General features: G+C 44.4%; 1 protein-coding gene across 3 annotated transcripts in view; it reads left to right on the forward strand.

Moving 5' to 3' along the window:
- The window catches only part of shank3a (SH3 and multiple ankyrin repeat domains 3a), a 243694-nt gene that overhangs the window by 219747 nt on the left and 7419 nt on the right, over positions 1 to 16528 (forward strand). For all 3 annotated transcript variants that reach the window (XM_049574188.1, XM_049574189.1, XM_049574190.1), the window contains 9 exons: positions 974 to 1056; positions 3174 to 3298; positions 3690 to 3825; positions 7416 to 7496; positions 7675 to 7698; positions 8080 to 8207; positions 8454 to 8559; positions 9278 to 9804; positions 9912 to 12025. In XM_049574188.1, coding sequence (XP_049430145.1) covers positions 974 to 1056; positions 3174 to 3298; positions 3690 to 3825; positions 7416 to 7496; positions 7675 to 7698; positions 8080 to 8207; positions 8454 to 8559; positions 9278 to 9804; positions 9912 to 12025 — 3324 coding nt within the window. The remainder of the gene's footprint in view (positions 1 to 973; positions 1057 to 3173; positions 3299 to 3689; positions 3826 to 7415; positions 7497 to 7674; positions 7699 to 8079; positions 8208 to 8453; positions 8560 to 9277; positions 9805 to 9911; positions 12026 to 16528) is intronic.

Here is a 16528-nt window from a genome sequence, read left to right on the forward strand (position 1 = left end):
TATTTCTGCCCAATATATCCCCCTAAACCTTACACACTGGACCTTTAAGTGCGGCATATTTAAGCCACTTTTATAATGTTTTTAATCTACATCTTTCATTATCATATATGTAGATTAAAACCATTACAACTCATACTTACTGTCATCAGTTTGATGAGAAAGGCAGGTTTATCTGAATATTTTTTTGCACACTTCCAGCCATTATGCTGATTTTCGCTTTGCTGCAAAGACTGCTTTACTAACTCTGCTTCAGTTTTGGCTCACAGGCTTTGGACACAGATGTGTGGCTTGAAAAAAAAAAGGATGCATTTAAGTGTGTGCAGAGCAGCACAGGTTGACACCATCTAACAGCCTCTACCCCTTAACACTCAGGAAAATCAGGCAGTGATGAAGTGCTCACTTACTTTTTCCTCCTATTCCCTCTATCATTAGTCAGGGGATAATATTGCATCTTAGCCATCTCTGTCAGTTTCTTTAGCAGAAGCTCTCCACACCCTCCTCAGCTGCAGTCTCATCTGAGGGATCAGCCCGAAGATTGATTCACTCTTAGGTTTTATCCCACAGATACTTCAGAATCACAAGGACTCTCTCTCTCTCGCCTGCTCATTCTCTTTTTCTCTATACCAGTGTGTGTGTGTGTGTGTGTGTGTGTGTGTGTGTCTCTCTCTCTCTCTCTCTCTCTCTCTCTCTCTCTCTCTCTCAAAATACTGGTACAATCCCAGGGAATCCTGAGCTGCGGTTGCTTGCTTAGCCTTTAACATGATTGGTTAATTGGTTAATAGGAAAGGAATTATAGGTGTGTATATATGTAATGTATATGTGTGTGCCTCCGTCTCCTCCCACTTGTCAACCCCCCCCCCCCCCCCGACCAACCCTCTTTCCTCTCCTGCCCTCCCTCTCGCCCCTCTCTCTTTGTGTGTGTGAGGATGGTGTTGGATTCATACCTGCTCTCTCTCTGCTCTCTCCTTCACAGTGACTATATCATAGAGGAGAAGAATGCTGTTTTACAGAAGAAAGAAAATGAGGGGTTTGGCTTTGTCCTGCGGGGAGCCAAAGGTGAGACACACACAGGCGTGCGCGCACACACTTTATCCAAAGCATTCACTTTCACTACCTACCTGTTTTCAATGTGTGAGAGCTTTGATGTGAGAAATAGTTTGTTGATCTGAGTCACAGAGTACGGCTCAGTCTGTGTTGTTACTGTGTGAGTCAACAACACGACCAGCTTTGGTCAACATTCAGCTTGTATACTCAGATGCACTCTGTGTGTGTGCGTATGTGCGCGCGTGTGTGAGTGAGTGCACGTAGCCCCTTTGGTGGCGTCATCCTTGGCTGAGCTGTCGGCTAGCTGTCCCATCTGTTCTCCACACATGGCGTTCAGCTTTAGTAGAGACGCACTCCTCACTCCCCTCCTCTCCTATTGCTCTCATCTTTGCTCTGTCTGTTCTTGTTTTTTGCCACCCTCCTCACATCCTCCCCGTCCATTTTCCTCTCAAAATACTTTCACACAATAGCTTTCAAACCTGTCCGCGTTTCAACCGGTATCACCCCTCTACTCCTCTCCGTCGCCACAAATTCATTTTACTCATGCACGTGCCAGCTCCCCTGCTCAGGCTGGTTACCATAGCAACCCCTCTCAGGCACCTTGCCGGGAGTCTGAGTGTGCTTTACTGCTCCATCACTCACTACCATGGATCTTGGCTCACCCGGCTCTCTTTTACTCACTCTGTCTTTTACTCCCCAGTACCCTCAAACACACACACACACACACACACACACACACACACACATGCACGAACACACTGCAGTTCACTTAGTGGTCCTCTGAGAACTCTCATGTGTCAGTGATTTAGTTGGATTCGTTCCAAGATTAAATGGAGTTTGTGGTGGCGCACTCACTTAACAAAGTGGGCTTGTGTACTGTATGTGTGTGTGTGTGTGTCTTTTTTGTTGAGACATACATGCAGTTGTGCAAGCGTGTAAGCATGTGATTGTATGCCACTACAAAATACAAAACAATGCAGGTAACAGTAGCACATTCACCCAGGGCTACTAGTATCACTGACTAATATAGAGACCTTTAATCAAGGAATAAAACTAAACAGTGCAAATTTATTAATTAAATCACTTTAGTAAAGCAATAAGAGAAGTTTTTAAAAATGTAGCACAGCCTCCAAGGAAATTAAAATAGAGCAGATTTAAACCAGCAGCCAACAGTTTCCAAATATTATTTGCAGCATGTAATAAATGTTCTGTGTTGTGATCATTGGCAATCTAATTTGCTAGAAAAGCATAAATGAATCAAAGGAAGTCTTAGATTTCGCTTAAAGGGACAGTCCTGATTCTTTGAAGTGGGGTCATATGGGGTACTTATACATAGATAGTGTATTACATACAGTAGATGTCTGCCAGCTTGGAGATTCAACAAACATGAAATGTGCTGCTGTGGACGGGGGCAGCTGCAAAACATATTTTAGCCACCTAAAAACATCAATATTAGTTCAAGTGTGCACTATATTAAGAATAATTTAATCACTCTAGATTGCCGTCAGACAGCCCATTTCAATCGGGAAGCCGTAAACATCTCCAGTTCCAGATCTATGCTCTCCTCAAAGCCACCAGACTCCATTGACAAAAACAGTGATTTTGGCTTGCTGGACATTAGAGCTGCTGGTCTACTGCGGCCTCGCTCAGTTAGTTAGTTTGTGTAACTGTGTGACTTTGGTGAATCCAAACTAAGCCTTTTAAATGCCAAAGTCACACAATAAGTCAAACAAACTAACGGATGGAGGCCTTGGTAGACCAGGAGCTTCTGTGTTCAGTGATGTTAAATCGTTGTTTTCCTCAATGGAGTCTGGCTTAGAGGAAAGCAATATAACTGCTTACATCTTCATCAGAAATAGCTGTCCGATGCCAGGGTAAAGCAGGGAAAATAATCTAAATATAGCATTCACTTAAACTGATATTGATGTTTTTAGGTGGCTAAAATACATGTTGTTGCTGCCGTGTTGCTTAGCTCTGTTGTTGGACTTCAAACTGGGGGTGTGCCAACTGACATCTGCTGTAGGTAACACACTGACTATGGATAAGTACCTCATACAACCTCACTTCAAAAGATCTAAGCTATCCCTTTAACTCCTCTGAGTGGGTTTACTTTTTGTATTTCTTCTCAGCTGAGACGCCCATTGAAGAGTTCACCCCCACCCCAGCATTCCCTGCCCTGCAGTACCTGGAGTCTGTGGACGTGGAGGGAGTGGCCTGGAGGGCCGGTCTGAGGACAGGAGACTTTCTCATTGAGGTAATTAAGGACAGCTCTTCACTTGCTTCCTCTCCATCTGTATCTGTCTCATTACTGAACACACCGGTGATGTCCCTGAACAGAGAAAAAAACTAATAACTGCAGTCTGCACAGTCACATGGTACACTCATGGATCTGACGCATATTTCCTCCTGTGCCAGCAAAATGGGTTTGTAGATATTTGTGAATATTTGCAGCTAACATATGAAGCTATACAAAGCAGTCATTGATCCAAGCTATCCCTTTAACTCCTCTGAATGAGTTTACTTTTTGTGTAAACTAATTAACGAGAATTTGCTAACTATGGTGCTTTGGTGTCAGCAGAATTGTTGGAAATGGTCGCACTTGTGTTGACGTGGTTCACTCTGTCTTTGTGTTTGTTTTGTCTCAGGTAAACGGGGTGAATGTAGTGAAGGTGGGCCATAAACAGGTGGTGTCCTTGATCCGGCAAGGGGGCAACAGGCTGCTGATGAAGGTGGTGTCTGTCATGCGCAAACCGGAGTCTGAGGAGGTCGTTCGCAAGAAAGGTAAAGACCAGAGGAAAAGCTCCTCTACATTAAACTCGTATTTCCACATGTGAAATATTACATTTCAGATGTAATAAATAACATTTCCAAAATGTTATTTTCTTCATGTTAAATGTCACAAAATTCCACTTTATATATGTGCTTTTTGTAACTATTATTAAACATAAAAATGAGTATGAACAGTAATTTAAATATAACTTATTCCCCTAATTATGTAGTAATGGCTTAATTGAAGTATAGTGTGTGCTTTAGGGATTTTAGCATGACACATAGTTTGCTATAGGATGTCTCAGTTGTTTGCTAATAAATTTTATAGCTGTAATGTAATGGAGACGTTTAAGTTGGTTTCATATTACAGAGAACTTAAAAAGATATGTGTGTTTCCGTTGTCAGGGTGATTTCTACTACGTTCGCCTGCTGTAAATTCATGTGGTTTCCATGTCAACCACAGCTCGCCATTACTCAGCTCCCACACAGTCCTGGCACTATGACCTCAGGACTGTGTACACTGCAATGTTGTGTGTGTGTGTGTGTGTGTGTGTGTGTGTGTGTGTGTGTGTGTGTGTGTGTGTGGAAGAGTAGTGTGCGCACCTCCTTTGCGATTATTGAGATACAGAGACAGTGATAAATGGGTTTGACCTAGTTTCATTGGGACAGTACTGTATCAACTAAATCCTGCTACTCAGGGCCTTATGCTGTCTCTTAATCTGTCTCACTGTCTCTCTGTCACCCCTTTGTATCTTTCCTTATGCTTGTCTCTTTTCAATAAACTCATCTCTAGACATTGGCCATCATTCTTCTAGCTTTTATCTTTACTAGATATGGCTGATGATAGTTTATACAGTTTAACATATTTTGACAAGAATAAAAAAAACTGCACTCAGGGTCCACTAACTGCCTTTTTTTTTGGAGCTTTGATCCGCATGTCTCATCTCCCTCAGTGGATTAAGTTCACTCAGTTGTCATGATTTATTTAAGCAAAAATTTGACATTTTGGAAAATATGCTTAGATGAGATGATCAATACTGCTTTCATTTCTATCCGTTAAATATAAAGCTACAGCCGGCAGCTGGTTAGCTTAGTTTAGCACAAAGACTGAAAACAAAAGGGAACAGTTAGTATGGCTGTGTCCTCCTACCAGCATGGCTAAAGCTCACTAATTAACACGTTATATCTCATTTGTTTAATCCATACAAAATTCGAAGTGTTAAAATGACAATTTGCCATTTTACGGGGGATTATGTGCCAGACTGTTTCTTGGCTCTGTGAAGTTGTCAGCCAACCAGCGGAGACTCTGGGTCTCCACTCTCAGTTACATGTTGTGACCAAGAAATAGTCCGCCACATAAAAGGGCGAATTGTCATTTTCACACTTTGGTTTTTGTGTGGATTAAACAAAGAGGAAAGTGTTAATTAATGAGCGTTAGAGGTGCTGGTAGGCAGATCTTGTTACCTTTGGACACAGACAAGCTAGCTGTTGTTTCCAGGCTTTATGTGAGAGAAAATAAGAAGTATCCATCTTGTCATCAAACCATCACCAAGAAAGCAAGTAAGTGTATTTCCCAAAATGTCTGTCTATTAACATTTTTGTTCGCTTACTCCCAGTATTTTAAGTCATTTGTGCAATACAGCACCATTATGGTAGATGTATTGGAACTACATGAAAACATGTAGGCATAACTGCATTTATTTAGTGTGTCTTTACCTCAGTGCCTTTTTGTCTTTTTGTGTTCTCAAGTCATTGTCTGTTGCCTCCATTAAAGCTTGCTTATCTCTGCTGAGACCACAGATATTCAGTAGGTGATAGAAGGAGCAAGGTAACTGTAAAGACAATAGCTGGTGCAATTCCTTTATTGTAAATTGAAGAAAAGATGAACAGATCGATTCAAGTGCTGAGAACAGTGCAAACAGCTGCAGACAAGATGGAGCGTGTTTAGTGTTTCAGACCTCAGAACATTCTTCTTCATTCCTCTTTCAAACTTCTCCAAAATGTCTTCTTTTGTTACATCCTAAGCTGTGTCGAACACCCTCTCTCCCGCTGCACCGCTCCTCCGGTGGGACTTGGTGGGACTCTGCATATTGTGCCGCACCTTTGCACAAATGCACAGGCGCATGCTCTCACACTCTAACACGCACTCATACCCAGAGACTTGCAGGCAAACACACATACAAAACACACATTCTCTGCACCATGCAAGGCCTCACTACTGCCACTGTTGCCATGGTGACTACACTGCATGTTTGAATTAAGCATTACATTACAGCAAAAGCATCTCTCTCTCCCTCTGACTCTGTCTCTGTTCCTCTCACTTGCTCCGTCCTCCTCTGTCTCCTCTGCTCCCTGCCACTGTACCAGAATGTGCAGGCTGGTGAGGAAATGAAGATGTTTGATATGGACTGTACCCAGGATGGCGTATGTACACCAGATCTGCAGCTGCTGACGGCAGCAGGACAGTTAGGCTCTAGTAAGGCACTAGGGCATCTGTGGGATTTGGAGATCTATCGCTCTACAGTGGTGCATTGAGAGCTAGCTTGTCGATCTCGGAGACAGTGAGCCGATCTAGCTGTATTGTGTGGTATTGATAGGAAACTTGGGTTTGTTGCAGCATGTAGAGACTGCTGTTGTATGTGGCTTGGGGATCTCTTTACAGCTGCATGGCATTTCACCGTTTATGCAGACTTAGCATGCTTAAATACATGATCACATTATTTTTAATTTGGTTAATTACAGTGTTTATTGTAACCTGATTTAAAGCTTTTTTTGGAAAACTGCAAGTCTGTCGTTTGCATTTGGAGCTTGTATTTGTTAGATGTGTTTTACCGCTTTGAGTGGGACGATAACAGCCCAGTTGCCTTGTGTGTGTGTGTGTGTAGTAGGATTGGGAGGCTCCCATGGGCTTTTGGGTATAAAGTCTGCAGCGCATCATTTTCCTTAGCTGTTGAATTTACTGTCATCTCTTCGTCTGTCAGCCCACATGTCATTATGTCCTCCCTCAGGGAGTTTTCTCTGTGTATCTGCATGTGGTCCCGCATGTGGGAGGATATGCATGTGTGTGTAAGCTGGTGTGTCAACGCGTCTCTGTCTGATACACACCTGCTAAATTCCAGACAGGCAGCATATTAAAAGTAAGATGGAGGACTTTCTCCCTCTCCTTGCCACACTCATTTTACTTATTCTGCCTATTGTGGCAGACACAATCTATTGTTCTGTGTGTAATGGGAGGATTCAGAAAGCCGGGGATGTTACAGAGTGGACTGAGCTGTACATTTACTGCCTCTGGGCTCCTCAGTGGAGAGGAATTCTTGCAGCACAAAGACTAGAAAACTGAAAGTCTTGGAGACAATCTGACAAATTAACAAGCCATCGGACCAACAGAGAGCCAAACATGAAGAAGCTGGGCTCCAACCGTAGCCTGAACAAGGTCCTGGCTAAGTGTGAGCCGTCCAGTTCATCTGATTTTGACCAGATCAAAGCAGGAAGGACGGGATGGGCTGGCCGTCTGGGGGATGCAAGGAGGGCACTGAGCCGCAAACCAAAAGGATCTTCGTCCCCCTCAACTTCATCCTCAACACCATGCCTTTTCTCCACAGCTCCCCCGCCACCCAAGAGAGCTCCCAGTACCACCCTGACACTACGCTCTAAATCCATGACCGCTGAGCTGGAAGAACTGGGTGAGTGCCAGATAGCTGGCATGAAAACTCCACACTCTCGTCCTCCTTTTCTGTCACATTTCTGCTTTCCCTTTGTCATTAAAACTTGGTGTGTCTCCTAACTTTTAGAATAGTCACTTCTGTTGGCTTGTTCTTGTCATTTCCCCTCCTCTGCTGACGCTATCTTTTTCCCACCAAGCTTCTGCTCGGAGGAGAAGAGGAGGTGAGTCTGAGGCAAGAAACTGACACCTCTCTGAACGTCATAAAGATGATTTATCACTGCTGTCTCAAGTTAAGCAGTGTTGATTTAGAGGTGAAGAGCAGAACACTTGAAATATGTGGATTCTCTCTTTCTCTGCCTTTTGTCTTTTTTTCCTCTCTTTCTGTCTCTTTTAATTCTGAGTGCTCACTCCCTAGTGGTCATCGAGGAAACAATGAACTTGTTTTGAGATAGTGCAGCAATTTTATACAGTCCCATAGCGCATGACCTCACATTGCAGTGTATAGCTACATTTTGGAGATGCTTTTTTAATCACAATGTGGCACAACATTTCTCTGGTCTTGTGTCTCAGTATTTAGCTGTGGCTCATTTCCTTCTCAACAGAGAGACTAGATGAAATGTTGGCGTCCCAGGAGTCTATGTTGCGTTCTCAGCCCTCGGAGGCAGATTACAGAGCAGCTACTGTCAAACAAAGGCCTACCAGCAGGAGAATAACACCAGCAGAGATCAGTGTGAGTGCACCTACACACAGCACACTGGCAGACAGCATATGCCACTGTGCTGGCTTACATGCAAACTCAATCTGACGCATAACATAACTCAGAAACACCTGGGCTTCACAGCACTATGCAACACTGCACACGTGTACGCATACACTTCTTTGTCCTGCTTTGTTGCTGGTATTCTGTATACAGTTTTCAGACGCATTAAAGGCATTAAAACTGTGTTTCATATATCTTTGTTTTGTTGTGCTGCAGTCACTGTTTGAGAGACAAGGAATGACTCTACATGGCGGTCTTCATCCAGGCGTTGAGAGAGGTCACATACCACTACCAAAGGGGATGTCCAGGACCAAGTCTTTTGGTAAAACAATCACCCATCCTGTACATATTCAAATAAGGTGAATGATAGTGTATCTTATGTACAGTATGCTTGTAGGTAATATATTGACATGTAGGGAATATAAGACAAGGAAGCTTCATTCTCTTTGTAAAATTGCACCACCACACCCACAAAGAATAGCATGTAGACAGCTTTACAGCAAATAGAAAATACTGAAGATGAAGCTGCATCCTCATCAAAGCCCTATTTTTGAGTTCCTATTGACAAGAAATACATATTAACAAATGTTGACATGGTTACAAGTATATACTTACATTGCATTACATGTTCCGAATGTGCAAATGTGCTTATTGGATATTCACGGAAACAGATTTGCAGAGCAGATGTTCAAGTACAGAGCCTATTTCAAAAGTAGATATACACATGCATTATTAATACCATCTGTATTATTAAACATTTTTCCTGTTCTCAAGTACACTCATTAAATGAATGTTGAATTAATTGTTAAATAAGTCAAAAATAGTTACCAGTATTACAAGTTTTATTGAAATATTGTATAGCTGGATTTAAGACACCTTAAACATTATTAAATGTGTGACTTAACAGATTTACAGATGGATGCATTGCAGTGTATTTTTCAGGAAGCAGCTGTGGACCTGCTAGGCTGGTATGAAATGGTCTTATCTCATGAGCTTACTCCTGGTCACCAGAGGGTCTGTGCTCTTCCCTCCCTCATCAGGTGCCACTGAGGAGGATCGGCTGTCTGCCCTTGCAGGCGAGAACAGATTTCCACGCAGTTCCTCAATGACAGACACCCTCCGAGACCACTCTCAGCCCCATCCCATCCCTCCACCTCCACAAACGGCACCTCCACCTCCTCCCTACTACCTAGACACTGGTCCTCCCCCAGCCTTCTGTCCCCCTCCTCCCCCATCTAGGACCCAGAGTCAGGGCCACGAGCCTGGAGGACGCTCCAGCTTCAAGCCCTCCTCCTTGGACCTGCCTTACGAGGCCGCACAGCGGCAGGCCACACACATAGAGAGACAGAAGAAAGCCCGCTCCATGATCATCCTCCAGGATTCTTCCCATCTACCTGTAGAACCTACAGAAATTCCCCGTCCTTCTGCTGCTACTCCACCTGAGCGAATCAAAAGGAAGGGTCGGGTTATTGACAACCCCTATGCTAATGTGGGTCAATTTAGCATTGGACTGTACACACCCACCAAACCCCAGAGGAAGAAAAGTCCCTTGGTGAAACAACTACAGGTAGGTTACATGTTGGGAACGGTCTTCTGTTTTGTTATTTTTTACTAATGTGTCAGAGACTCTCTAACTTTGACATGTTTGGCTGATTTATTTGTGTCTTTCTGCAGGTGGAAGATGCACAAGAAAAAGCTAGTATAGCCTTAGCTGCTGCCCACTCCCGAGAGAGCTCACCCTCAGGACGACACCCACATACCCATGGACACACACATACCAGCCGTGCGGACTACTACCAGCAGCAGCTGATGGCTGAGCGAGAGCGTATGCGTGCCCAGGGGGAGATGATGTTTCAGGGTAAGGGCCCCTTCGCCGCTGCAATAGCTGGAGCAGTGAAAGATCGTGAGCGTCGCCTTGAAGAACGGAGGAAATCCACTGTCTTCCTTTCTGTTGGGACCATGGAGGGGGCGTCTGCAACCAGCTCCGACTCCCCCTCTCTGACTCAGTCTCACTCTATCGATGAACGGATGCTCACCCGAGAGCTGGGACAGCTGCCGCCCCCTGCCTTGGCCCTGAGCCCCTCACCTAGTGGGACCACCTTTATTCATCCACTCACAGGAAAGCCCCTGGACCCCAACTCTCCACTGGCTCTTGCGCTGGCCGCAAGGGAGAGAGCACTGACCTCCCAGAGCCAGTCCCCAACTGGCAGCCCAGAGCCTAGGACTAAACAGGAGCGGGCAGGCCAGAGCGTTATGTTCATTGACCCTCAGACCAAAGAGTCTCCACATGGGGAAGGGGCTCCCTCAACTCCCCCTTTTTCGCCTAAAAGCGCCAAGGCAGTGGCGTATGGAGTTGGATCCTCCCCAACATCTATTTTAGTTCCCCAGCCCACCAAACCACAGTGGGCCACATCACCATCACCTGTATCATTCCGGCAGGAGATGGAGGCCAGAGTAGAGGAGCGGAAGGAGGAGAAGAGACTAGAGGATAAAAAAAGTATGTTGATCAGTATTATGGATACGTCGCAGCAGAAAACGGCAGGGCTTATCATGGTCCATGCTACTAGTAACGGCCAGGCTGTCGGGGTGGGTCCAGAACTAGAACAGACACCTGCCCCAACATCCACGGAGCCCAGCAAATCTCCAACTTCACGAGCTAAATCCCCCAGTCCCACAGTCTCCCAGCCCCAAGCCCAGCTCCAGGCCCAGCCTCAAACTCAGCGTCCTGCCAGTCCAGCCCAAGAGAAGAGTCTGGCTCAGGGAAGCTCCGAGGAGGATGTGGATCCATACACAGTGACCCTGCCCCCAGCAATGTTGTCCTCCAGTGATGAGGAAACTAGAGAGGAGCTACGTAAGATTGGAGTTGTTCCACCACCGGATGAGTTTGCTAATGGGCTGCTGGCACAGGCACAGGGGACACCTGTGTCTCCAACTAAACCTGCCTCCGTTCCCACTACCCCGCCAACACCCACACCCCAGACTCCCTCAACCCCAACAACCCCAACTGTGACCCCCACCCAGCCTCAGCCTCCCCAGCCGGCACCTCCACCCAGTGCAGCAGCTGTCTCAGGGAAGCCATCTGACCCTCTGGAGCCCCCACCGGTGGGCGAGTCTGGCTCTGCGGCTGACTCAGGCGTGGAGGAGGCTGACACGCGCAGCTCCAGCGACAGAGAGCGAGACCACCATCTTGAGACCACCAGCACCGTCTCCACGGTTTCCAGCATGTCCACATTGTCCTCAGAAAGCGGCGAGCCTGCCGACACACATACCACGCACACCTCCTATGCTGACGGGCAGACTTTTGTGCTCGACAAGCCGCCAGTGCCTCCTAAGCCCCGACTCAAGTCCCAGATAGGAGGCAGTAAAGGCCCCGTCACCTTCAGGGACCCTCTGCTGAAGCAGAGCTCTGACAGCGAGCTGCTATCACAACAACAGGCTGCCGCCCTGGCTGTTGCTGCAGCTGGAGGAGCTGGGCTGCCCTCAGGTGGTTCAGCCTCAGTGACTGGACTAGCCCCCACCAAGCCGCGCTACCTCTTCCAGCGGAGGTCCAAGCTGTGGGGGGACCCAGTGGAGCCTCGCGGGCCAGGGGTGGGGCTAGGTATTGGGAGTTTGGGCAATCTTGGTGGGCTGGGACTGGGACTGGGTGTAGATGAGGGAGCAAAACCATCTGTTATGGGGGAGCTCAGTTCACGACTACAGCAGCTAAATAAAGACACTAGGTCACTGGGAGAGGAACCACTGGGAGCATCACTTGATCCGGGGAGGAAGTCACCCGTGGCAGGTGCCAGGTAAGAAAACTGTATTCGACACTGCGTGACAGAACAGATGGTTACATTAAAAGTCATGATATATTTTACTCAGACAGTGGCAGAGACAGTGAGAGTTAACAATCTAAAGCAACTCCAGGGTTTAACATCAGAAAGAAGGGTCTGAAATCATCTTAAATTACATGCTCGTCAGACACTGAGTTTAATTCTTGTCTCTTGTCTACCGACATTTTATATTACTCTTTATTTAGATCCATTATTATGTCGGCAGTCGATATCCCTTCTTGTTTTTTGTAATAACAAGCCCACTGGAAGAGAGATTGCAAACATAGAGGCTTTGATTTATTATTTAAAAGCAAACATATTTTGTAGACAACAATTTCGAGTCTATTTTGGTCTTAAATCTAATAACACTTATCTGGAAATAGGGATACCTAGAGGCTGAGTCAAAGAGGGTGGCTTTAAGTTTTATTTCTGTGCATGATTTGGTTTTATTCGCATCTTAAAATATGCAGATGAATCCACATTTAAGCCAGTCCATTGTGATGGTAAGCGCTAATGAGATCAGAAGCCACCAGCATTGCTAGCATTAGCTACCCTTACAGTGTTAGTGTTACAGCATTGTTAATCTTTGCTTTAACTTTCTATGGGTCACAAAGCATGTTGCAGCATCAGTGAGTAAAAAGCAAATATTAAGCATAGAGAAGAGGCAAAGGCAAGCTTGCCTCTCACAGCGACACTGGGGTCAACTAGAGCATCGGAAGCACAGTGCTGTTTTGTCTATTATCTGTGGGTTTCTTGTTTTCACACCATACCTGAAGGTACAATGAAGTCCTTTATATTTCTGCAGATGTGAGGACACCGAAGAGAGTAAACCTTAAGGTTATAGCCCCTAGGGTAAACTTAAGCTTTTTTAAATATATATTTTTCCTAACAAGCCTATCAACTAATCCCATTGGAAAATAACCCTTTACACATTTTGTTTCATGTATTTTCTTTTATCTATGATGTTACCTTGTTTGCATCACCTGATTCCTTCACTTACAGACTATTTCAGAGTAAAATTTACTTAAAAAAGAATAGAAAATATTTGGTTGTAGGACTGTGTTACCATGACAAATTGTTGGTGTTAGAGATACAGTAGTACTACAATTGATGGCTCTGGTCTTGGGTCTCGATTGTTCCTTGTTTCCATAGTTGCAGCTGAACTCCTTGGCCTCCTGTTAAATGATCTGGGTTGTAAAGTATATACATTAAGCATAAGTAGGCAATAATGATAAGGTTACACTGTTTGTTGTGTGTGTGTGTATGTGTGTGTGTGTGTGTGTGTGTGTGTGTGTGTAGTAGTAGTAGTAGTAGTAGTAGTAGTAGATTATCTGTTGATGCAAACAAGGTAACAGGGCTTGGAGGCATGCTCTCCCCGAAAGCCTTTCCTCATCTCACACACACTCTGTTAGGTTCTAACCTTTGACCCTGCCAGTAGCTACCCTTCCAGCTTTTCCTTGAGCTTTTCCCAGAGTCCTTGTTCAAATAATACATAATGCATTCTTATATCTGCACCTCTTTGCAGCCATCACTGATATAAACTTGATAAGACCAGAAACTGCAGTTTCCTTCTTATCATCGTGCCCCATCCTACAGTATCATCAGTGATAACTTCAAAGATTTAAGGATGTATTCTCAGAAATATTTGAACATGACTGAACTATAATGGTGTGTCATGTTAAAACCATCCCCTCATGATCTCAGCATTAACTGCCATGTTAATGACACGATTACCTGACCTTGTCAAAAATTCCGAGGTGCCAAGTAAGGGTAAATGTCAAATAAATGTCTTCTCTTCTGATCTATTCAGGATTTGGCCTGGCTGTGATTTTATGGTTTGGCAAGTTGGAAGAACAAATGCTTTCATTCATTGGTTGTCCACTGTAGTTTTGCTCTGCCATGAAATTGAGACTAATCATTGTTAATTTTAACGTGCTGTTGAGGAGAATCCTTCATTTACAGTAATTTATCAGTGAAGATCTCTGAATGGAGGTTTCAAAGAGCTCCGAAGTTTTAGATGCAGTTGATTTTTTAGTCTCGCTCCTCTCCTTTCTTCTTCTCTTGTTCTCATTTCTGTTCGTATGAATAAGGAGGGTGGACAATTTTGCTTTCATGTTCACTATACTTCACTGCTGATTAAGAGGAGCTAAAAGACCTGAGGAAAGAATCTAAGTTTAAGAAGATGTTAGAATAGACCTTTTCGCAGTCCGCTTATCGTATTAATCTCATGAGGAGGAGCTGACCAACTCTGCACAAGTGAAACCAAAATGCTTTAGATTTTTAGCAATCTACACCCATCAAAGAATGGAAAGACTCTTGAGAATTGATCAGTATAGGGCTGTTAGTTTTTGGCCTTTGATACTGACTAATGATGGCACTTGGCAGAATTTGTTATTTGAGAGCTACAGTATAGTTTGGCATCAACAAAAGTCTGCTGCTACTTCTTGCTGTTGCCTCTGGAAATCCTTGATGCAGAATTTACCTCCAGCACCTCCATAAATATCACAAAGTCATGTATTCAGATCATCAGATTTTGTTTTTTTGTTGTTGTGTTTTAATGAAGATAATTGCGTAAGCATAAACTATTCTGTATTTTAAAGCCTTATAAGCATGTTTTGCAGTCTGGTCCCCTTTTTGTTCTTTTATTAGTAACAGTAGTCTATTACCAAGATAGTTTGGGTTGAAAAGCTCATTCATCCCTATCACTTAAGACTTGCGTTGCCTGGGCGACCGCAAACGAAACATGAAGTCACCATGTGACATTGAGCCAAATTTAGCCATCAATCATTGGTGTGTACCTCAACAACATCATGATCACTGGAAGGAAGAGGTGACCATGATATAAAATACAACATATCATGTTACACTCACTCATGATTGGGCTCATCCTTTTTCGGAGGTAATGCAATCAAATTCATCCTCACCACATCCATCCCAACAGCTGATTGCCCTCGGCTGACAAAGATGACCATGCACACCATTATTATTTCTCTCTTTCTCTCTTCTTCCCTCCCTCTCTCTCTCTCTCTCTCTCTCTCTCTCTGCCTCTGCATTTGTTTCTCCTCCTCACCTACTGGAGCATTTCACATGTAGCGTAGGCATCCCAGCACCCTTAACTGTAATGTTACTCACTTACCCCATCCACTGTGTGCCCCATTTAAACCCTTCAGAAACCACACATGCTGCTGTACTTTGTCTCTCTTGTGTCCACCTCGTTCACATGCTGTGTATCATGTATCAGCTTTGGGTGGTTTAGAAACCTGTGGTTCTCGTTTTTTTTTGTTGTTGTTGTTGTTGTTGTTGTTTTTTTTTCATTTGTGCCTTTGGTTTTCTGTTCTTCTCTGTTTATGTAATTTGCATAACTTTGTTTTGTTTTTCAGTGATTGTGTTGAGGATGGCCATGGTCCCTGACTGTCTTGCTTATTGGACACTGTAGGTCTCTTAAATGACACTAAAACAGCAATTTATATTTCCTGAAAACACACACACACCCTTATAAACAGTGTAGCAGATACAGATGTTAATTAATCACAACTACTTGCACAACACATATAAATAATTGCTTGCCATCAAGAATAATGGTTCATTTAGTCCACATAATTTCAGAATAAGTACAAAAGCAACCACAAAAGTCAAGGGACATGTGCCCGCCTTTTATTTGTTTGTTTCTTTGTTTGTTTGTTTTTCTTTTGTTTGTGCAGTGTTTGATATGTGAATAGTGTGCTCATTTCTCTCTCATGTAGCCCACTGGTCAGACCTTCCAGTGCCAAAGCCTGCTCTGCTGCCTTTGTCGTGCTTATACATCAAAAACACCATCACATGCACACACGCATAAATACCTGGGCACATACATGCACTCACAGCAACACTCACACAGTCACACACACAATTGTACACACACGAAGCGTGTCAAAGACAGCAGAGTTGGCTGAAGCAGAGTCTGGTTGGCAGGCTGCGTCTCATGGAGTGATGCTAACATTCTCTCCCATTGCTCTCTCTCTGCTCACCTTGCATGCTCCGCCCTGCTGCTCTGATCTGATTGGTCTAGAACTGACTGTGCGCCCAGGAGGGCAGGACGACTGTGTAAGTGCGCATGGAGCTCATCTCATATCCGTCGGCTCCCTGTAGTCTGATCATTCTTCCAGCCTGTGCGCTGCCTTAGCTACCTCTGTTCCATCACACTCTCTAGTCCACATCAAAGTTTCCAGACACATGCAGTAGAGGGAAGACATGTGCCACACGTGTACATAACACACTCAGTAACATGCATGAACAAAGCAGACACCATTGCACCGACTCTTACCACATCTAGGCCTCCTCCTTTTTGCTTCTCCTTGCTTGCACCAAGCAAAACTTTCATGTTAGACTTAATCTCTAATCCATCCTCCTCCCTTCTGGCCATCTTTTCCTCCATTAGATCAGTAGTATACTAATCAGCCACTTTCAGATTGTTTAACAAGTTGATGCTATTATTTTTCA

Source organism: Epinephelus fuscoguttatus, linkage group LG4 (assembly GCF_011397635.1).
Source record: "Epinephelus fuscoguttatus linkage group LG4, E.fuscoguttatus.final_Chr_v1".
NCBI classification, from domain to species: Eukaryota; Metazoa; Chordata; class Actinopteri; order Perciformes; family Serranidae; genus Epinephelus; species Epinephelus fuscoguttatus.